Source organism: Ptychodera flava, chromosome 2, assembly GCF_041260155.1.
Source record: "Ptychodera flava strain L36383 chromosome 2, AS_Pfla_20210202, whole genome shotgun sequence".
Taxonomy (NCBI): domain Eukaryota; kingdom Metazoa; phylum Hemichordata; class Enteropneusta; family Ptychoderidae; genus Ptychodera; species Ptychodera flava.
Window position 1 is genome coordinate 27720080 of NC_091929.1, and position 24456 is coordinate 27744535.

Consider the following 24456-nt stretch of genomic DNA (forward strand, 5'->3'; position numbering starts at 1 on the left):
GTTGTTCGGAAACACAAGAAGCGATCCATTACATCGAAAACGGAAGTAACGTGATATTAATCCAGAAAGAAGACTTCCAATTTTCCTTTTTTTCTGAAGGTCACGAGATTTTATCTTTATAACTATTGACATGTCGACAAGCAACACGCGACGCGCCAAAATCGGTTCTCAGAAGAGTACTAGCATTGAGACAGCAATGGTAAGTGAAATATTCACCTTGTGATGTCCCATTTCACGCTATGCGTAAAATTCTAATTGATTCGTTCCACTTAAGTTACGCGGACAATGGTCCGGTCGCGGACGATTCACACTTTTTCTCAATTTGTTACATTCGTTTTTATTCAACCTGTCGTGGATAAATCAGGCCGTCGCGCTTTTGTGCGGTAGGCGCTGCGATCCGTTTTCATAAGGTCTCGTTGTGCGCTCTGATGTAAAAAAATCGTCCGTGTCACAGTTTCTGCGTCAAAAAAAAAAAAAAAAATACAACGCCGGTACCGCGCGTGTAGCATTCCTCCAACCGGTGTTAACGGTCCCCGCATAGCGGCAACATCCGTCATTCCGAAATCCCGGGAAACGGTCATAAGCTGTCTCTCTGAACAACGCAAGCCCTAAATTCTTTCAGAAATTGTCATCATATTTCTTAATTGTTCGGATAGATAAAAGATAGTATTATCGTGGATTACTACATCATTCATTACACTGTCTTCTGGGATGTCATTTTATCTTTGACAATTAAACTATAAGTATTAAACCAGAAAGCCAAAAGCAATATAACTCTTTGGGTTGATAATTGGCAATCGTCATTTTAAAATTGCGATATTGCCAAACGCTTAAATTAGCGAGGGAGAAAACGCAATTACTTTTTATTTAAAATTTTAAACTAATTGAGCAAGTTCCGGTGCTGATGAAACAAGAATGGATTGTTTGTACGCATTACGTAACGCCCCTACGGCTCTAATAACACGTGCGTTTTATTACTTGTAAGTTGGCTGTCCACCGGGGCAAAGAAATAACACTGTGTTAATATCGCAAAAGGTCAATAGGCCAAATCTTTGTCAAAATCTCAGTTGAATAAAATTGAAACTCAAGTTGAAAGAGAGGAACCTCCAGCTGCGAATTAGACAAAGTAAGACGCTTGAAACAGAAAATTAGCTGTTGCTATCTTTCCACGGAAAATATGCCAATCTGGCAGTATTATTTGTTACAATTAGCCATTTTTTAAAGTGAAGTCATGAGTATTTTCTCTATCTCAGAGATCAAACGCTTTCGCATTTTCAGGCCAAACGGGTTAAATACACAATAATTCAAATCAGGTGCTTTGATACAATCTTTGGGATCTCTCCCGTGTGGCTTGGAAGCCGGCGTGCTGTTGCCATGGCGACAGCGGCAGCGGCAGGATGAAGGGAGGGTTTGTTAACATTAACGCGACGCGGCGTTTTTCAACGTTTGTTGTAAATTTCCGCAACCATTGGCCGTCACCGATGAGAGGGCCACAAGTGAGATTCTCCAACGACCGACAATGTTACGTGAAAGTTAGACGGGAAGTGACTCAGCGTCGAGAGAATCTGTAACCCGAGCGAAGCAACATAATATCTCGACTCTCCTCAACACACTCATACCCGCCTCTTCCCCTCTTTCTCCCGCTCCCTCCCTCCCCTCCTCTCTCTCTCTCTCTCTCTCTCTCTCTCTCTCTCTCTCTCTCTCTCTCTCTCTCTCTCTCTCTCTCTCTCTCTCTCTCTCTCTCTCTCTCCACATTCTTCGGCTATCTGTATCTGCCTCTCCGTTTTGATCTCAGTCTGTCTCTGTCTCTCTCTGAATTTCTCTCCTCTCCCCTCCGCACTCTTCAGCTATTCTGCACTGTATCTGTATCTGCCTCCCTGTCTGTGGCCTGCATTACGTCATTCCGTCGACAGGGTTCAACAGTAGCCCTATATGCAAGGCACCTATCGGTCAGCAAATATCACATTAAAGATTGCAAATCTTAGTAAGCAATCCGTGCCACCTAATTGTTAAACTTTGACAAATCAAAGAATTTGATGACTGTCTGCAAGGCAGTCCGTCTGCTACATTCCGACAAAACAAAATCACATTTTAAATTCTGAACAGTGTCCAGAGACTCCGCAGATATATTTAAAACTATTTCCTTTTTAGTCAAACAGTAAATTGTTTTGATATTATAAACAATAATAAGGCCAATAATTGTGATATGATCCTTGAATCTATACTGCTCGCATGACCCATATGGTCAGTTTTGTAGACAGAAGATTTGCTATCCGTTGATAAGAGTGATATACGCGCAGCCGCAGACGAAACGACCCCCCCCCCTCGAAAACTATTCCATTTTCGTTTTGCGTAACGTGTATTGTCTACGGTGTCGGTCCATGACAGGGAAGGCAATGATATTATATCCCTGACCTGGCATGACAGCGCTGTCAACTCTAAGGATACCAATACAAAATTTTATGGGCTGCTGTTTTGTTTCTGTTTACGGTAGTATGCGCCTAGAAAGAGAAAGACTTAAACTTTTGTTCAAATTTTCCTAAAGTAATCTTTAAATCACTGAATTTCACTTTCAAAATCAAAATCAAAATGGGGTCAACGTGCAAATTTTAGTACTAGAAGACCAATTATCCAAGATTTAGAATGAGTTTCAAAATGGCCGCCATCCCTGTTTTAACTGTATGGATAGAAATGAAATTTTCGATTTTCAAAAGACTGAGAGGTTGAAAGTTTTTCTTACTCAAAGGACTTGACAATGAACCCTCACAAGTGGTGGATCATAAAAGAATTGGAAAAGTTTGAATGTCCAAATATCTGTCCCCGAGGCGCATTCATCCTTAAAACCATGCTTGTGATAAATCTAATTGGCATGCTTCTATATGACCGATGTAACAATTTTGTAGGGCTGTAACTTTTGACAACTTTTTTCACTATATTTGTTTTAAGAACAATCACTGCTTCTCCCACTTCTCCCCAAGGTATGTCGAAGAGAGAGAGAGAGAGAGAGAGAGAGAGAGAGAGAGAGAGAGAGAGAGAGAGAGAGAGCCATTCTATTAATACCTCCATTTAGAGATACACCTTCTGAGGGAATATCAACATTGTTACCTTTTATTTCAATGCGCGTCACTAAAATTTTGAGAAAGGTTGCCAAGAGTTGGGATCAAAGTCAGCATCGGCCTCAAATTGTGAATCCGGTGGAGGATTCGGTGCAGGGTGTGGAAGGGGCGTGGCGAATTACTGAAGGAGGTCTGGGTTGGGAGGGCTGAGTAGTGGAAGACGAGGAGATAACTCGAGATAAATTTGGATCGACAAGAATTTGATTACTTTGGTATTTGTTCCCATATCCTGTCTCAGAGGCGCCGTATCGAGAGGCGGCGTTGTCTGTACAGAATCGTCAGTATGACGTAACTGTACATTTTACGCACACACGTCAAGCTGACAAGCGGAACAGCAGGTGTTGCAACATTCTTTTGGTGTAGAACAAGAACTTGCAATTGACATACAAAACGAAAATTCAAAAAGTCGACGAAATTCGAAGCTACTAGCCTCATGTATTCAAATTCCTGGAAATGTCTGATGTTGTGGTAAGCAGACAAAAAACCACACCTTAGTTAAGAAAAAACAAAATACCAGTAATCCACCAATTTGTTAAGGTCACACTGCAAAGTTCAACAGTTAAATTAATAGATGTCCATGAGCAACGTTTTTCGAGAATAATTAGGTTTCTATGAAACTTTTAACAGTAAAAGATGGTTTGGGTGGTTTTGATGCTTTGTCAACCGTAATATCGGCATGTTTTGAAACAGACCTCTAAAGAAACAAAACCTCTAAAGAAACAAAATCATGATGTATCCTTTTCGTGTTCTAAGACAACTGAGAGAGAGAGAGAGAGAGAGAGAGAGAGAGAGAGAGAGAGAGAGAGAGAGAGAGAGAGAGAGAGAGAGAGAGAGAGCTAAAACTTGTTTTACTAAACTGACATTGAATGGAAATATAAATCGACTTTCACGACGTGTCGCTCCCTGCTCGCTACTACTCAATTTTTCCACAACGACACTTTGCACGGAATTCGATGAAAGGCGAAGGGGGAAGTGGCAAATGACTGAAATCTCGGACACAATGATTGTACTTACTGCCCCGTCCATTACTGCCATAGGAAACTGTAATAGCCAAGAAATAGGAAAGTGCCAGCTCGGTCAAGCGGACAGGAAATTTAACTGAAAGACGCCTAATTTTAGATTTGTCTGACTAATAATCCAGGGACAGTCTCTATTTGACGGGATCAAATTAACTTCTGCTGCTAAACTGCATTTACTAACATAGTTCAAATCTTAATACGTTGCCAGGGTTACGGGGATGAATATTGTTTTCTGAGCGTACATATTGTTCGGTGGAAGGCTTTCAGTCTCTTTTGCATTCAGTGTATCGTTGCCAATCACAGCAAGTAAAAGTTCTTACTGAGTAGTTTAGAGGGACATGCTCTGACGTGATTCGCAGAATAAATGGAAAAGACGGCCCGGTGAATCGACAGGTATATCTATGAATTGACAGATGCCTGGATAGATGAGAAGTAAAGAATAAACGGGAGGACTGAAAGGTAGCATGCTCCGAAAGAAAGGAGGACGATGGATAACCCATAAACAGACAGACAAACGCAGACACACAGACACGCACACGGACAGACAGAGAGGTAGACTGAAAGACAAATAGACATGAATAACTAGTCATATACGAACATACACATATTTATATGTACATGTACTCAGATAGATGGATGGACAGACAGACAGAAATACAAACATACATTGGCATGCATACATACATACACACACACACATACATACATACATACATACATACATACATACATACATACATACATACATACATACATACATACATACATACATACATACATACATACATACATACACATACTACGTACATACGTACTACATACATACATACATACATACATACATACATACATACATACATACATACATACATACATACATACATACATACATACATACATACATACATACATACATACATACATACATACATACATACATACATACATACATACTCGCACAACAATAATACAATGGCACAGAGTACCAACCAGTTGAGGGCTGCTAAATGCTGTGATTCATTTATTATAGGCTTCAACGAGCAAATACTGCCCCTGCAGATAAGGCAGCCGAAAGATATTAATCACATGGCCCAAGCTAATTAGGTGATAATTAGTAATTACCCTCTCATGGTAATTGATTGTCACTTAATGAACGTGTGGGGGTGTTCAATAAACGTTGCTGTATTATTAATTTATAACAGGCTGTAATAAGCTATCAGGTTTTGTAACAATTTGGGGGCCATCGAGTTGCCTGGCTTGCAATCTTTCCTAAGGACGTAAAGCGTTTTGTCGTTAGAACTGAAACGATCTGCCGACTACGTTCACTGTGATTTGTCTCATCTACAAGTCTCGGGAGAAAAATGTGGTTGACTCAAATCGAATCCTCTATAAGTCCGTCCAATAACACCTACAACTTCACGAATTTCAGATCAGAGCTGGCCACGGCCAATCGCAAGGTAGGTTTACATCGACTGCAAAAGTCCCTTCTTAAATTTGTACCGTTTGATTATCGACAGACGAAAATCCAATGAAGTCAGATACGGCCAAGAAAACATTATCGACAACTCTCATCGCCACAGAAGGGTGATCATCATCATTGATGCTTCATGGCCACTTGCAAAAGACGCACTTCTCTGAATTTTCTCCCACATGATTATGATATCTTGATTTTTCAATGGATAAAATCCGCGTATTGAATTGAACTTGAATTGAACATATGACATAAAATTGATATCATATAATTGTTCCCTCTAATATTTGCAGGAACTTGATTTTTGGCAGCAATATTCTCATGATTTTTTGTGTATTCAATTATATAGTCATCGCAGGCGATTTGTTAAATGCTTCAGTGAGCTAATAACCGCTGAAGCATTTAGCGGTAATACATCTGCCGCTGTGTGTGGCTTATTTCATCGTGATCTGGTCGCGCGCATGCGCATAAACCTGAAATTGTGAAATTACGAAAGCGCAACTAATCGAATCGAACAGATCAGTGAGTGTCCATGCGCGTCTTTTTCTGAGCAACGTCAAGGTAACATTTGCAGGCACGTTCTGCTGACAAATATTTCAGTGTGTTCTCTCGAACAGTTTTCATGTTTTAGAACATACAAATAGCATGATACATGGCTGTAAAGAATTTACGAATGCCCAATTTCGTGAATTTTGTCGAGACAGTTTTACCCCTGTTTCGACAAACTTCATCAAAAGTATCGGTACACTCTAACAAGATGTGGTGTTTATAGTCATATACAGCGAATACAACATATTCAAATATCCGTTCAGATGTTTTTGTATCCAAAGAGGTGTTATTTGTAGTGCAATACGGAAGGAAGGTTACAGCTTTGTCAGAAAGGTGTTATACAGTAAAGCTCTAAATTTGCAGTAAAATATTTGTGGTATTTTAAGGTAGTATGCGCCTCGAAAGTGATAGACTTCAACTTTTGCTCAAACTTTCCTCAATGAAACTTTCAACCATATTTATACAAATAAAGAATAAAAACCAAGGCGTCACCTAGCAAAGTTAGGAACTAGAGAAACAATTACTTGACATTTACCGATATTTGCAATTCAAAATGGCTGCCATATGTGTTTACTGTATGGAGTAAGAAAAAACCCTACTACCAGAGTTGTAAGATGAACCGCGCCCAAACGAGTAGTAGACAAGATAAGAATTATAAAAAAATTGAGGGTCAAATACATGTATCTGTTCCGAGGCATATTCTTTCTTATAATCATTTACAAAAATTGTGTCTCTATTCCAATTAATAGTTTTTTCAAAGTACCATTTGATATGAAAGATGCTACATGTGTTTAACTTGTAAATATAGAGCAAATGATGGTTTCTTTATTTTCATCCAAGACATATGCCGAGAACACGGGAATCACGTGACTTTGACGGCAAATTTTATTATTCTTCTATCACACTTCTGCTATGTCTGGGAGTAGAACAAATTATGTATGCTAATGAATCGGGAAGAGGGGGAGGGGAGGGGGCAAAGCAGCTGCAGAATGCCGCGAGGAAAACACTTCGAAGCGTTGAAAACCGAACAAGCTTGTTCATCTGAAGTTGAAAATAATCGTACTGCATTTAATCTCAGTATTACTCATATAAAAATCTACCAAATGTAAAACAAGTCGAAGAATTCCACAGATCTCGCAGCAACATCATTAAACAAAAGACTGTAACGGTCATATTTCATATTTTAAATTTAGATATCATGAATACACTTAATTCTTTAGGGAGATAATGATTAAAGCAACTTCTAAACTAATCTTAATCTCTTGTTGTTTGTTTTTAATCAAGGGAAACATTGATAAGATATAAATCCGACTTCGGCGTTTATGCGCACGCATAAAAGGTTTCGGGCAATTCCGATACTCTGTTTATCTTTAATATTTTGCCTTTGTGAAGATTGAAAAAATCTCGTTCAATAATTACTTTACTCACTGTACAACTTCTGATCACGAAATAAATTATATACAGCCTGTTGTATGTGAAAAAAGAACGAGATCGATAGTGGGTTTAGGGAAAATACAAGTTATTCAAACAAGAACACAATAGCAAAATGTAATGTACGTATCACTAACCATGAGCATAGGTTATAAGCTTTCATATATCCATCATTGGGGGGACTTTCAATGAGGACGCTATGCACTCAGAAGTCGATACTAATTTTAGATGATCTTGTTACTATGGCAACACAATAGCTGGAAGCAGAACTTCCTGGCTTCATGTCTGCGGTCGATTTGTGATCTTTGGCGCGAACAATGAACAACCGGTGAAGGATGTAGAGGAATGTACGTGACAGAACATTAAAACTCAGAGACAGAAAAAAAATTCAGAATGGCGATAAGGTAGCAAACAATCGCATGCGCATGCGTGGAGCTAACTATTTTCAAAATTTAAGATGGGGTCTGTCAGTATTGAAGTAACTAACTTTCTATGACTTTTTCTCGCTCATTATTTCATGTCATCTACAGTTTCTTAATCTACTCCCTAAAGCATGTTGAGATACACAGTATACAACTTATAAACTCAGCCTGTACATATGTAAGTAGCATCGTCGACAAATGAATTCTTGCCTGGACCACAGACCCCCGAGAAAGGGTCTTTGCCTGGACTAGAATTCAAAGACAAGCAATGAAAGTGCATTTTACCATAAACATTGTGTTGACAAGCTAAATAGTGGGTGTGAATGTACTTTTGGGAGTAGAACGAGAACTTAAATTCGAAATACAAAACAAAAATAGTGAAAAAATCATCAAAAGTTACAGCTACTGGTCCTTCAAGTCTACATGAATACGGACAATTGGTGTACACTGAACTTGAACGTTTCCAGAGTTCCATTAAGGTAGTACACGCCTCGAAAGTGAAAGACTTGAACTTTTTCTCAAACTTTCCTCGATAAACTTTCAACCATTCTCTCACCAAATCAAGAATGAAAATCAAGGGTCACCTCCCAGGTTTGGTACTGAGAAACAAATTACCTGATATTTACCGATATTTGAAATTTAAAGTGGCCGCCATCTCTGTGTTAACTCCATGGGGGAAAAGTAGGACGGTTAAAAAATGTTTCTTACTTCACGAGCTTTAAAATGAGTTCCCACAAGTGGTAGATAAGTAAAAATTATAAAAGTTGAGGAGTCCGAACATCTGTTCCGGAGGCGTATTCTAATCATAGACAGGTTACTAGTGACTGGCTATGTCCTACACAGGTGACGGTACATGTAGAAATTCTGACGCTTCCAACTACATTTTAAAAGTCAGAGTCACCGCCATTGTAGTCGGCACACATGGATTTGGTGTATGCTGTCTCTACTTAGTTAATGACCTTAAATGCAAGTGGAAGATTCGGTTATCACAGTTTTGTCGATAAAAACGTAGATACACTCTGGGTAAAAGATTTGATTTTCAAGAAATTTATTAAATAATTTACTGGCAGCCTACGATGGATTGGTAACACAGTAACGCGATTCTCCTTATTGTACTAAAATTACATCATTGCTGCTTTAGTGAGTTAAGTAATAACTGGACAAGTGTTGCTGAAATGACTTGAACGAGTGACGTCATCAATGAAGGTGGGGGGGGGGCATCGTAAATGTGACGTCAAAATGTTCGAGCCAATCACAGCATCATACAAGACCATATATAGTTACAAACTGGAGTGGTCTCCTCCAGACTTCACACTTTGTTTTTGACATAAGTACATTTTAAATAAAAAACACTTTCACGTATCAATTAAATAGCTGACGACTTGAACTGAGGAGTATAACTAAGGGACTGAAGAGAAATTACAGGGGGGGGGGGTCGATGATTATCAAAATGAGGTTGCTCGAAAAACAGGGACAGTTCAAAAGCCTTTGCGAGAAAAAAAAGTGACCTTCCCCAATTTCAAATCGTAAAAATAGAGACCCTCCCTAAACGTGTAAGTCCATATCAATAATGCCATAATTGACATATTATTTCTCATGTGACCTTTGAACTTTTAATGAATACTTGTTAACCTTTACAAATAATCACTTTTACGCAAGCTTTCAAGTAATTCAATGAAAAGGGTGCAATGTGCAAATCACATTGCACCTGAATTAATTCTATCAACTACTTGAAGTAGTAAAAGGGACAAATATAGCAGTAGGCCTAATGTTTACCTTGAAGTTCATTTATAGTTTGGGTTGTAATTGAACAGAGAGCATTATTATTGCTTGTCAAGAAACTTAAAACAGCCTACAAGTAAATATTGTGTACATAAAAATCCATAGATATAGCAAGTTTTGTAGGGGGGAAATGTTTAATAGTTCATCCCAGACAATATTGAGCAGTGAATTGATATTTTTTGGTGAAATTCCAAAATCAAATTTCTTGTACACATATGCACTTTAACCTTCCTATTCTAATCAAGTACATTTATATCAATTGTCAAAAATCTATAAATGAACAGATATTGCTAGATTTGCATTGGAAAAAATTGTTCTTATTTTTCTAATAGACTGCCATGTACAGTTAATCAAAATTTCGATGAAATTACAAAATTACATTTCTTGTACAAAAAATCTTTTTCCTCCCACTTCAAGCAAAGTACATTTACATCAACTATCAAAAATTATATAAATGTAGCTATACCTTGTTTTGTTGGGGAAAATATGAATAGTTTGCCTAATAGACTCCAATGTATTATGATTTGATATTTATGGACGAAGCATTATATCGGCCACATCTTGGCTTCTAATAGTTGCGCAAAAAATGTTTATCCTCCCTAAACGCATGCGTGAAATTCCACTCATCACCCTTCAAAAATGCTTGCGCAAAAAATTGCGGCCCTCCCCAAAAAGACCAGTCCCTCTATTGTAGCCAACGGTCTCGTCAATGTCCGAAGCATATTTCTAGAACTTGAAAAGTTTTACAGCGATTAATTTTACTCTTATGGTTGTTTGTGATTGCTTATCTCACATAATGATCGTAAATTAATTAGCGAAATGTCGGTAGCGAGTTGTTTAAAAACCACGTTAATAATGTCAGAAACTCAGAGAGAGAGAGAGAGAGAGAGAGAGAGAGAGAGAGAGAGAGAGAGAGAGAGAGAGAGAGAGAGAGAGAGAGAGAGAGAGAGAGAGAGAGAGAGAGAGAGACAGACAGACAGACAGACAGACAGACAGACAGACAGACAGACAGACAGACAGACACAAAAAGACAGACACAGACAGACAGACAGAGGTAGCACAGACTGACAAAACAGGCGTACATACAGAAGCGGACATAATCACTTCGACAGACTGTCTGTCACAGACGTACAGAGACAGAGGTACAGAGACAGGGACAAATAGGTGGGTAACGTCCGCTCACACAGAGAGGGGCAGACCGCAATGAAGTGAATGACGCGAAGATACCGACATATACTGACGGACATAAAGTGGCCTAGATTGTAGGATACACGCGGCAAGAGCAATCGTGGGACAGAAAAATTGAGCAAAAGCAATGAAGCGGGTAACTGAATAGCAGATTTTCTTTCGAAGGCGCTTTTCAACAAAGATACAATCCGCTAAGTAGCGGGATCAATCACTGCGCAATATCACAGCAACTCATGAGTGTCCGTCGTGAAGAACTGAAGTAGCAAGAATGCACATATCGATCGGCGAGCCCATTCAAGAAACCTCAAAGAGTAACACAATTCAATGAATTCCATTGACATATGCATATTTATTGATAAATAGAGTTGCGCTGATTAGGCCTACTTTACAATCTTTAGTACAAGGCAAACTTCCCGATGCAATCTGGGAAATCGGATGAATCGAACCCACTCAACTATCCACAGAATCCCAAAAATGCGTTCGTGGTTACTACGATCGAATTGGAGTGTTTGAGATCTGCTGAGAGCATTTTATTTTAATTCACTGAGCGCTGTAATTTGAGTCGGCGTTTTCAAAGGACGTCTTCCGTTTTACGGTAATAATGACGATAGCCATTTTGGAATTCAGATATCGTTAATTTGTTTGCACCTCGCCGTCATATTTTCGTTACTTTTGTTATTCTGGCAACTTTGCAAAATGCGTATGCAAATTTATCATTTGGTAATGACATATCGCGAGGGGGATAATTCGTGTTCACCCCAAAAGAATAGTTTTTACTCGGATGCAACGTCACAAATTGTAATAAATCTATAAGTTTGCTTGCTCAGTTTTGCGCATTTACGCTACAAAATTTACGCTATTTAAGAAATTTCAGCGCAGTCTGGGCTGTGATTTAAGTTTGTATTTTCGGGTCAAGCTGAAACTTAATACCTTCACTATAAACAACATTCCCCAGTCCGTTTTTCTTACAAAAGTACTCAAAATATAGAATCGCGCGCGCATACATTTGCTGCTGTCGGCAGAAAGTTTGATCAGTTTCAGTTTTTCGCGCCGGATTTTATTGCTTCAGTTTGTAGACGGATCAGTAGAAATTAACATGTGATTTTTTAGCTTCACAAAAGACATCGGTTGTAAGAAATATCAATATCGCAATCTTCTTGGGTGTAATTTCTGAAAGTAATTTAAAATTCGGACAATGATTTTTTGCATATTAATGACTGGACTGTGACGTCATTGGAAATCAGCCCTATCAAGTAGTCCTATCAATTTGTAACAATCGCTGCTGGTGCCTTCTGGAATTTAGAAACCGCTCCATGATCGTTTTCAAAATTATTGTATTTTGTTAGTTACGTGGTGAATACGATACGGTTTTACAGACGGTGATTTTTGTCGAACTCTCGACCAGGGTTCAGGAGAAAGGCGGCGTTTTCAGTCACCAAATAACGAATGTTCGATTCGCTGTTGCGCGCCATTTTCGACAGAGAAATAGTGCTGGCCTAATAGCGGTGCTCGCTTAATTGCTAAATTAAAGATTGTTTTTTGTCGTCGCGCAATAATTAATTGCGCCTGTTCAAGCCGGGCCTGTCTTGGTGCCTAACCCCTGTTATTTGCACAAGCGATGGCGTGTCAACGCTACACGGTGACTGGTTTATGGACGTTTGTTCCGGTTCACAATTACACGATAGAATTTCCATGCCCTCAATTGTCAAAATACACGCCAACCTGTTGGCTAACGATACTTTGCATAAATATACTTTATTGAATCTCCCAGTCCACTGATAGAGCTAACCCTCACAAGGAAATTCTCAAAGCAAACACGTCACCCAAAACAAACATATCTGCTAGATGAGTGATAACGCATATTTCATGTAACCTATTCGTGTAGGGAGCGCCTCGGGGACAGCTTTTGAAAATATCACAATTTTCCGACTCTTCGCTTGCTACAGCTTGCGCGGACCCGATTAACCCTTTGAGCGCCAAAGTCAATTGTTGTCACCCTTATGAAATATACCAAAGTCAATTTTATTCAGGGCTTGACAAAATTTTGATAAAAATCTCGAGCCAATGAAATTTGATCTCCTTTTGGTCCAAAATTATCCAAAAAATTACAGAAAAATTCAAAAAATTGGTAAAATGTTGCATTAAAATTTTGGTGGGAAAAATCACAGCACTAAAAGGATCAAACCATATGGAAAAATTAGTTTTTCGCTGTCTCGTTTTCCTATCGTTTACTTACGGAGGCTAGACTTCACAGCTATGGAGGGCTTTTCGATGTTACGCAGTTAATTTAAAGTTGATTTTTGTTGAATTATGGATAAATTGGTTTAAAGTTGCCTTCAAGCATAAATATTGGCAAGAGTTTGAAAGCTCACATGACGGGAGCTCGTTTCCCTCGATTTACAGAACTACCGTAAACATCGTGTCATTGAATGCTGTTTATGCAAAATTAATCGCCTGTTATTTTTAAGACAGCATTGTCTTGCAAATTGTTTCGCCTTTACTGTTCTTCATTAATTTATCCTTTCGTTTTTATGAGTGTATAAAAATATTGTTTGTAACACAACAAAATTTCGCGATGAAACATGAGTTCATGTATGCATTATCGTCACATCAAATGTGTCATTTACAATTGTTGTACTGCCAACATAAAGTATGTGTTTTACTTTAGGGGAATTTCAAATTATCACAGTTGCATCGTTCTGTCAGGCATTTCCCACAATGAAGCAGCAAATAAGCTTATGCTCATTTTTGTTAATTCAAAATATATCTCGGTTGCTAGAGTCCTTTCTAGGATGCGCCCCCAAAGAAACATAGGTCGTTTACGTGTTCAAACCCTGCCTTGTTTCACCTCTGCCCTCTTTGCGATTTAAGGGAGGGAGAGCAATTTGAGGTCAAACGGAATGACCGTCGTTTCCATTTGTTTGTTAAAACTATCCACTGCCCCTCAATTAATAGCTTAGTTACCGTCGTGGAAGATAGTGGAGCGTGTAACGAATCATGATTGTCATTCGTGCTGTGAAATATTTGGGTTTCTTTAATAACTGTCTTCATTCCACTTCCGGTTTTATCTTAATTCAATATGCGCTGCTCTAAAATGAATAAACAATGCAATTTTACGTAATGCAGCTGTGTTTGCTTAGCATGGCTAAATGCGCCTTGTGACGTACGTGCGGCATTCATCGTTGAATTTGAGCTCACCAATTTCAACTTGACACAAGGAATGAAAATGGCGTGACTAATTGCAGAACAGTCCGGCTGATAAGCAAGATAGCTGAGAACTTTTAAAGCAAAGGAAACAAAAACAAACGTTCTAGCAATATGTCCCTCTGTGGTTGAGAGAGAGAGAGAGAGAGAGAGAGAGAGAGAGAGAGAGAGAGAGAGAGAGAGAGAGAGAGAGAGAGAGAGAGAGAGAGAGAGAGAGAGAGGGAGGGAGAGAGGGAGGGGGAGGGAGGAAGGAAGGGGAACAGACAACTTGAAACAGACAGACAGAGGAAAGGTAGGGAGGGAGATACAGACAGAGACAAACAGACAGTTAGAGCGACAGAGACAGAGACAGAAGATTGACAGACATACAGACAGACAGGCAAACAGACAAAGAGCGTAATCATGCCGTAATATCTATAGTATTAAAATTGTTGTTACAATTGTGTGCAATATTCAGTGATATTATTGACAACAAAATTTTTGTCCGGGCCAGAATTCATTTGTCAACAATAACAGCACATTTTCTGCTATTCATGGTTCTGATATTGAATACTTTCCATTTTGTATTTATTTTCAAGAACAAAAATAATCATCGATAATATCGAAAATTACAAACATCGTCTCTTGAATTGCCTTTTCAGAACAATGTTTATACCGGACGACGCCGAAGTCTCATCGAAGATGCCCGAATGGCGTCGATCGACCTGACGTCAATGCCGAGCCCGACCGAAGACGACGTCTTTCAAGAGTTTCGCGAGGAAGAAGGGGAGGAGAAAACTACATCGGAGAAGGCGAGGGACATCGGCATGACGTTTGGCTTGCCCAATGGCTGCCACGCCGCATCGCTTGCGAAGACCCTGAAACTGTTTGAGGTATGGCATTGCGTAAAACGAGTGGGCTCATCATCGGCAAATGAAATCGGCGATAACTTCCGTCGATCCGTTTTATCCATCAACGGTCAGACTCACCTGTAGACGCGGAATTTGATATTTTAAAGTTGATGCAGTACACGCCTCGAAATTGAAAGACTTGAACTTTTGATCAAACCTTCTTATTGAAACATGAAATCAATCTCTTTCGAAATAAAGAATAAAAACAGCCTGGGGGCATCGTGCAAAACTTAGTACCAGAGAAACAAACTGCCCGATATTTACCGACTCCAGAAAATCAAATGGCCGCCATCCTTGTGTGAACACTATGGTAAAAAATTCAATTGTCGATTTTCACAAAAATAAGACGGTGAAAATTTTTGCTACGCCATGAGCTTTAAAATGAGCCCCAACAAGTGGCGATCAAAAAGTATCGTAAATTTTTGAGAGTCCGAATATCTGTCCTCGAGGCATTTTCTACCTTTATTAAGCGACACAGAAGCAAACGGGCAGAAATTTTCCGATAAATCCGTCAGTTTATGTATTGTCATATGTAAAGGATTATGTATTGTCCCATAAATTTGCATAGGAAAACCAAATTTCTTCAATGAAATACAGTGAACAAACAAAAACAGCGTGTCACAGGACACTATCTATTGCACATAATTTTTACATTTCTTTATAGTGTGAATTCATATCGTGAAGATACCACATTCGATCGTAGAAAAATATAATTAAGCTTTTCGGAAAGCTGACAAAGGCAACTAACAATTCTGAAAAACCATATTCACATTTACCTGTAACATGAAAGTCTGTGAGGAATTTTAGCAGTACAGTACAAAGAATAACGTTGTTTTTGTACATCAAAGTACCGCCTCTTCAACAGAAATCAAAACAAAAGAAGATGTATGTTAAATAGAAACAAATGAAAATTTGACAACGACGATCTTATTAGTCACAAAATAATAGTGAGAAGCACACGGACGAAGTAAACTTAAATTGTGTATTTGGGCTGAACTTGAACATTCTGACGAAAACGTTTTACCGACTTCAGTACAGAAGCACCTGCCTTCTGTGTTGCGTTTGACGGTTTCTCTATCCTCGTTCGACCTAGATATCGAACGCGGCACTATTTGACGGACGAAGGTCAAACATGGCGACGGGCAAAATGCAACAGATTTTGTATTACTTCTGACGGCAGTCGCCCGGTACAAGCCGTCATTCATCCCACAACAAAGCAACGATAATAACATCAATTCAGGGAAAAACTAACAAGCGGAAATTCGCCTGGAAAGTACATTAATGTTCAAGTCATACAACATTTTATTCCACACACCGGGGCCGATGTTGCTTTTATGGACATAACTCGGGGCAGCCATGTTCATGCCAAAGTTGAATTGCGTCGGGTAGAGTCCCGCTTGATCAGCCGCATCCGGGTCTTTTCATCACAGAACGTGGGCTACATCGGCTTTGATGAAATAAATGCCTTGCTTTATGACCAATATAGCCTCGCCGTTTTCTTGAAGGAAATGTATAATTTAGGCTATTATTAGCAACATCGAATTACACGTCAGGCCCTGCGGTTATGACGTATTTCGCCCGAGTGAATAGGTAGGCACGCAAGCGTGAGTCAGATACGCCAGGGGAATGCTGATCTCACATCCGGGTAATTCGTCGGTGAGCCGGTCAGGGCGAATAATGCCCTCCGCGCACGTGTCACTTACGTAAAATGCCGTAAAATCCTCGGTCGCTCAAATGGACTTTGGTCCCTTTGATAACTATGTTTGCAATTCTGATTCGTAGATGGAGCAGAGCTTTATAGTTTGTGGTGTTTGTCCAACATCCAACGACGGGAAATCCATCGTTTGGTTTTATCCCGAAGTTTACTCAATCGGTGACTACTCAATCCGACATAGGACGGGAACTTTTTTTCACCACCGGGAAGGTTTATAACATTGGCGCCGCTGTGGTTACTTGTGTATCGTTGTCATCTCTTAAAGGCACGGTGTTTTTAGTATAGAATAACCGATCATTAAAAAACGTTGAATAGATTAATGATAGTTAATATAGGAAACTTACATTTGATGGGTGTCTTAAATTTGCAAATAAATAAACAACCGGATTGAATATATGCTGGGAAATAGGCAGCCCTTTCGGTGACAAATTACTCGCAGAGTAGCAAACAAGTTATGACTTTTGTCATGAAATTAACAACGGCGATAGTTGGAAGATGAGTCGACCTTGATAAAACTGTCGGTACTCTTTAGGGTCAACGTCCTTTGCGTCCCTATGGTATCCTTGCTCAAACTACAATGTGATAGACTTGCCTTTATAGTATATGTGCAACATTTTTCACCCTAGCTATAGCATACACGTTGTAGTTGAGGTTGCAACCTCACAACTATGTGATACAGGACATGTACTGGAGATATCCCATGATTCATTACTATTTGTACCGTCTGAGTTTCGATAGTGACGTCTATCCTGTCACCCATAAGTTGACAAAATCATAGACCTAGATTTTAAAATTCTGAAAACGTACTTTCAAGCACATTGTTGTTCTCAATTCTCATTTTAAAAGATCTGGAAAATTATGCTTGATTGAGAGAGCAGATACCATTCTTGCAAAATTTTCTACTGATTGTGACCTCACCATACAGAATAATGTGATGGAAAGTAGGGAGACTAGTAAACACCTATTGCCTGGTCATGAGGGCTATAGCGCCCGTCTATTACCCTGAGGGGCCGTGTGTTACCAGAAACACCTTGCTATTCCCCGAGGCCATAGGCCGAGGGGTATAGCGGTGTGTTTCAGGTAACACACGGCCACGAGGGGTAATAGACGAGCGCTATAGCCCGAATAAAGACCAGGCTATAGGTGTTTTATAACGCACCACATGCTCATGTTGTATTGTTATATATTTTTTAATGTGTTTTGATATTTTGCACCGCAACAATCCACTGTAACAAGTTTACTGGGCGATGTTTCCACAGCGGTTTCAGTTGTAAGTGGTACCACTTTCTTTCAAAAAATATTCTAAGCATACCTAGTGACATCCTTAGTTGTACTTTAATCTTTTCCGTCGATTAGCTGTTCAAGTTTCTACGCTGTAAGAATGTTGGAAAATGTTGGAAAATCTGTTTCAGGGAATGTGTCGTCACCTATCCCGGACGCACATCACGTTCTCACCCGCCATTGTTGCAAAGCTGTAGACGACACTACGGTCACGTGACCGGGCACTTTTCCAAATTTGGTCACAACTATTTCCCTAGGGAAATAGCCTTTCAAAAAATACCCTCTGACGTCACTTTTGTCGATCCGTTGGGGACTAGACGTATCTATTTTCTCGTCACGTGACGTATTCTGGCGAATCGCGACACGGAATGAGCATGTGGTGTGTTATAATCACACCTGTTATATGAAGCAAAAGGGGCATTGATTTTTACCCAATGGAAATGACAAAAGGAATGAAGATGCTAATTTTCTCAGTGAATGACCCCTTCAGTTTGTCACAACTCGCTTCTCAAAAGTATGGCATTTCTAGTACCTGCATAATGCAACTCTACTATTTCTAGATTCTTTACCGAAAAATCTCTGCATCCTTTTAGTAGATATAATTAAACAAATATTTAGATGCTTCACATCATTGCTTAAATGCAGAACTGGAAAAAGCTATAAGAAATGCAATGTGCACTAAGTTCACCACGAAGAGAATTGTGGGTAATTATTGTACTGTGGGACATTCACGTAAGCATATGGAATTTCAGTGGTTGCATTGTTAAGGGTGATGTTTTTCACACATGGTGTAAAACTTTCTTTCTCGTTTAGGATACAGGCACAAATCTGTTACATATCGAGTCCAGGCCCTCTAAAACCCAGGAAAACGGACACGAATACTACATCAAGTGCGAAAGCAAACAGAACTCCTTCAAGAAGCTACTGACCTCTCTTAAAGACATTGTCAAGGATGTGACCTTGTATGACGAAAGCAGAGCGAAACAAAGACAAAAAGGTGAGCGGAAAAGTTAGCTTTAGCGTTAATCAGTGTTTGATGTAACAAATGCGTCTCCCTATGCGTCTCCCTATCGTGTGTTGAAACACACAAACACCACAATGCATAAACTATGCAAAACTCATTGTTGACAACTGAATTTCAGTCCGGACTAGAATTCATTTATCAACAATTATAATAATACTGGACATTATACATGCGTTGACAAGTTCAACATCAAACATATGAACTTGATTCAGGGAATGGAACAAGAACCTATGTGTTACAGACACATTAAATATTTTGAAAAAAAATCATCAATAGTTACAGCTATTTAATTGAACCTGCATATTTCTCGGTAGATAGGGCAGATTGGGTTGTATGATTACCAAACATGTTGCAATGAATCACGCATGTAGTAGTAAGATGACCCGATGTGTAATAACATCGATGCTATCCCGTATGAATAATTTATAAGTCAACCTGATTTGTAATACAAACCTAATGTGTAGTAAATTGTGACCGAATGTGTAACAATGCTTGAACCAAAGTGTAATAAAAAGTCAAATATATGATAAATGCAAAGCCATCATAATATGACATTGACCTATTTATGATAGTGGGCCCAATACGTCTAAAGAATTTAACTTTTCATAACTTTGCATATATTTTGTCCCTCTGCACGTTAGAGACGAAAATAAAACGTAATAATCTGAGTGCTTGGTATTTCGGACTAGAACTAGGCAATATTTATACATAACACAACGCTGATATACACTGTGGGATAAAACGTGAACTATGACCTCCACTGCATTTCAGAACACTGGTTTCCCAAACATATATCAGAACTTGACCGCTGCACCCATCTATTGACGCAGTTCGAACCGGATTTGGATTCAGAGCATCCAGTAAGTATTCGAAGACAGTCTCCCACAATCCACCTGGGCAACGAAAGAGAAAAATACGAACGTTTGTAGCAAAAGAAAATTTACAAAATTTCTAAATTTTGTTTCATAGATATCACTATAACGTTGATAAGAACCCTTGACATATACTCTGTACAGCAACGGATTTAGAATGTTTCTCATGATTTCGCCGACTCCAGTTCACAGTAGATCCAATTTGAATATAATGCTCAGTTTTTTTAAGGTTGCAGGCGCCTCGAAAGGGAAAGACTTAACAATTTGCAAAAGAAAGTTTTCCTCGATGAAACTTTTAACGATTCTCCCGCTAAATCAAAAATAAGATTCAGAGTTCACCTTGCACAGTTTGGTACCACAAGCACAAAGTATCCGACATACTTAAAATCCAACATGGTTCTATGGGGAAAAAATAAACTTTCCGATTTTCGAAACATTTTGACGGTGAAAATATTTCCTACTCCATACGGTTAAAATGAGCCCTCACAAGTGGTAGATCAGAAAAGAATTGAAAAAATTGAGAGTCCTAGTCCCCGAGGTACATTCTGCATTAATAATTGTATTAATTTATACATCGTGTATTAATCAGTAATGTTTGAGTATGCAAATCAACCGAAAATGAGACATCATCAATGGAGAATATGCATCGACCAACAAATTGTGCATTTTGTAATTTGCATAATGACAATACATCCCAGCATTCCGTAGTCATAACTTATATTTTTCTGGACATCCAATCAGTGCCTTGATACCTCATCTTATCATCCTTCCGCAGGGTTTCTCTGACAAAGAGTACAGAAGTCGAAGGAAAGACATCACTGAAATAGCATTTAATTATAAATAGTAAGTGGGGGAGAGAGAGAGAGAGAGAGAGAGAGAGAGAGAGAGAGAGAGAAGAGAGAGAGAGAGAGAGAGAGAGAGAGAGAGAGAGAGAGAGAGAGAGAGAGAGAGAGAGAGAGAGAGAGAGAGACAGACAGACAGACAGACAGACAGACAGATAGACAGACAGACAGGCAAACAGACAGACAGACAGACAGACAGACACAGACAGACAGACAGAGACAGATAGACAAACAAACAGACACAAACACAAACAGACAGACAGACAGACAGACAGACAGACAGAGAGAGATAGATCGAGAGAGACGGACAGAGACAGACAGGCAGACAGGCAGACAAACAGACACAGATACAGACAGAAAAGAGACAGACAGACAGACAGACAGACAGACAGACAGACAGACAGAAACAGATCGAGAGAGAGACAGAGGAGGGAGGGAGAGACGGAGAGGGAAAGGGACACACAGAGACAGAGACGGAGAGACAGAGAGGATAGGAAGTCGGAAAGATATAAAAGCATAAACCAATGAATCAATTCTAGAAACTAAATGAGGTGTTTGAGCATGCTACTTGGTGCGAACAAACCGTCGCAACATCAAGAACATTGATCCTTTAAATACCAGTCCGCCTTTAGTTGTGGAACAAAAGAGGAGCGAAACTACGTAATCTATAAACTATAAGCACAGACAAAACCCCAAACAAATGCATATTAAGACATTACTACCATAATCGTTAATTTGATAATGTAATTATATTTGATGTGTCGACAGTGGACAACCAGTTCCCAGGGTAGATTACACAGAAGATGAACGATCGACATGGTAAGGATGGACATTAATTTCTTACCGGGCAACACAGGAATCTTCCTTTGATACGAATAACCGGAAATTTCGGGGTAATTTTGTAAAGAAAAACAACTGTTTTGTACATACAGAGCAAAATTATTTAAAATACATCAATATCTGTAGCTAGCCTAGCAATTTCTTAAATCTATACATGCAACTGAACAACAGTGGGCTCAAATTTTGTTACGGCACAAATATGTCCTTGTCATGGCGTCTCTCATGATAAATGAAACATATCGCTATGTTATATTGCATTGTAAAGTAGCATTGCGTGATCCGAGAATTTAGATTCCTGCCTAAGGTTATGCCATTCCTGTTTTATTTTCTTTCTGAAGGAAAATAGTCTACCAAAGTCTGAAGGAACTGTACCCAAACTTAGCATGCAGTCAACATAACGCTGTTTTTAAATTACTCGAAGACAAGGGTATCTACAGGTAAGAGTTTTATGGCTTAATGGTTTAACTTCTCTTCCAGCTGCTTTCATATTTTGTTACTTCTCTTAACAATATCAAACTCAAGGCCAATGGCATTCTTTGTATGGTGTCAGGCTCCTCTGAGGCTGCGCAGTTTCACCATCTAGATGCAAAAAAAACGACGTATCTCAAAGAGTTAGGAACCCAAAATCAGTCGTTAACTTTTAACTTTGTAATTTCAAATCTTCACAAGGAGTTTAATCTCTTGATTCTTTCGAGTTGTCATGCCAACGAACGACGTAGAACATAATTAGCGCCCCCACCATCGCGCAAGTCTTTGCATAAGTACAAGTTGCATTATATTAAAAGTATACTGTTAGGCCCAAAAAAAAATTGATTTGTTTCTGGTCAGCGCACGCATCACTTCAAAGTGTGCGCGTCAACTCTTTTTTTTCCTGTTTTTCATTTGCCCCTATGGAAAAAAGGGGAAAATGTATCAAATTCCACCAAAATAAAAAAAATTGAAAAAAAATCGCGTCACCGCATCATTTTTGCCACATGTCAATGACCAGAAACAAACCTATTATTTTTTGGTCTTACCTGTTCCAATTTTGCAACAGTTACCATGGAAAGAGAAAATCTAAACAATCACAGATTTTAAGCGGGTGGCCGCTTTTTAAAAACAGCGCCCTCACATGGGCATTTTGCATACCATGCAGCCCCTTTGATCATATATGGGCATATTTAAATTACAGTTGACTGTATACCTTTAACCCTAAGTGAATGAAATATCACAATAATGATACCAGAAACGCCAATGAAGTCTGACTTGTAATATTGGTTCACGTCACCAAACTTTTTGTTTCTAGAAGGAAAATACATCGAAAGAAATGCTTGAACACGCCAGCAATCATAGGCTTGAATACATATATAAATTTGTTGCTATTTCGGACTTTGGCCCGGCAGAAAAAAGTGATTTTCTGCGAATTGATGAGGTATCGTCCCGCGCTTTTACTCTAAACAAATACAGTAATTTTACCTTTCTTTCTGAATGTCTCGCAGTGAGGATAAGATACCCCAGCTTGAAGATGTTTCCAACTTTTTGAAACGTAAGTCTAGCATGCTGCTTGATGTGTGTGTGTGTTCGTGCACTCCTCATAGCCAATGTACATGCTGTTGGCCACGGTCCCTCCACTCGGAGGGACAATTATTCGGTTGGCTTTTATATTACTTTCTTGTGCCTTTTCTGTATCCATCGATTAATTTCATCTTCACATAACTATCACTCCTTTCTAATTTACAAACCCAGCAAGTCCCGGCTCATCTCATATATGTCCCATCTTTTCAGCTATTTACAACATTAGCCTAGATAGCTCTCGAAACCCCGGGCTGTCAGTCTGTCTGTCTGTCGGTTTGCTTGCATGTCTATTTATCTATGCAATCGCCCAAAACGTACTTGCTCACACTCATATTCCTGTTTTCTGTGTCTGCTCCGCGTCCAATCTGTTCGTCTCTTCTACATTAGTAGCTTGTGCCTTTGTCGTGTGTATTCTGAAATTCTCAGTTGGTTTTATAACTAATAACCACCCAACCTGTTTCGTTTTTCTTATCTGCAGAACGGACGGGCTTCCAACTGCGACCTGTTGCGGGTTTGCTGTCGGCGAGGGACTTCCTCGCTAGCCTAGCGTTTCGTGTTTTCCAGTGTACACAATATATACGTCACTCGTCAGCGCCAATGCACACACCGGAACCGTAAGTACAATACTTAAAAGGGGTTCTGCAAGTAATTGCGCGTAATTATGCCGTATCTTCTCAAATATCGCCGTAAGGTCACGTCTCCCCTCGACCTGTCTCTGCGAAATGAATCAAAATTGATTGATCTGAGTATTTCTTTGAAATATATGAAACTAAATCGATCAATATTACTCAAGCTGAGATTACGCTTCTGGTACTTTTTTAGTTTACGATGGCGCTATTCATGTAGGCCGTGCCCGGAACTATTTATTGATTGCACTCTGACAGACATGTTGTTTTCACTTCCAGCGATTGCTGTCACGAACTTCTCGGCCACGTGCCGATGCTCGCCGACCCGAGCTTCGCCCAGTTTTCACAGGTGGGTTCCTTATGGCTAATTTATTGAAAACGATGTGCTTTCCTATGAAATTTACCGTGATGTCATGAAAATCTCTTCAAAAACAAGACTTCAAGAAGGCTGCCTTGTGAACATTAGATTTATCTTGTCTTTTCGCTGACAGTGTTAGGTGTCGTGTTTTGCTGACGGTAGTGATGCTCATGCACTGTTTGTCGTAAATTGCACTGTGGCGCTCTCAGGCTCTATCTCACCTATTAGGCAACGCTTCAAAACGATAAATGCTTCCTATATGTCGCAGACGAT

General features: G+C 39.4%; 1 protein-coding gene across 2 annotated transcripts in view; it reads left to right on the forward strand.

Annotated features, from left to right (window-relative positions):
* The window catches only part of LOC139118381 (tyrosine 3-monooxygenase-like), a 29846-nt gene that overhangs the window by 61 nt on the left and 5329 nt on the right, over positions 1-24456 (forward strand). Inside the window, exons 1-10 of one of the 2 annotated variants that reach the window (XM_070681687.1) lie at positions 1-199; positions 14824-15054; positions 18881-19064; positions 19863-19951; positions 20739-20806; positions 21574-21624; positions 21984-22082; positions 23124-23170; positions 23678-23813; positions 24105-24174. The exon at positions 1-199 is cut by the window's left edge and continues 61 nt beyond it. In XM_070681687.1, the coding sequence (XP_070537788.1) occupies positions 131-199; positions 14824-15054; positions 18881-19064; positions 19863-19951; positions 20739-20806; positions 21574-21624; positions 21984-22082; positions 23124-23170; positions 23678-23813; positions 24105-24174 (1044 nt within the window). In that variant the 5' untranslated portion in view covers positions 1-130. Of the gene's footprint in view, positions 200-5384; positions 5593-14823; positions 15055-18880; positions 19065-19862; positions 19952-20738; positions 20807-21573; positions 21625-21983; positions 22083-23123; positions 23171-23677; positions 23814-24104; positions 24175-24456 lie in introns of those variants that run through there. The other variant, XM_070681679.1, reaches the window with a different exon arrangement.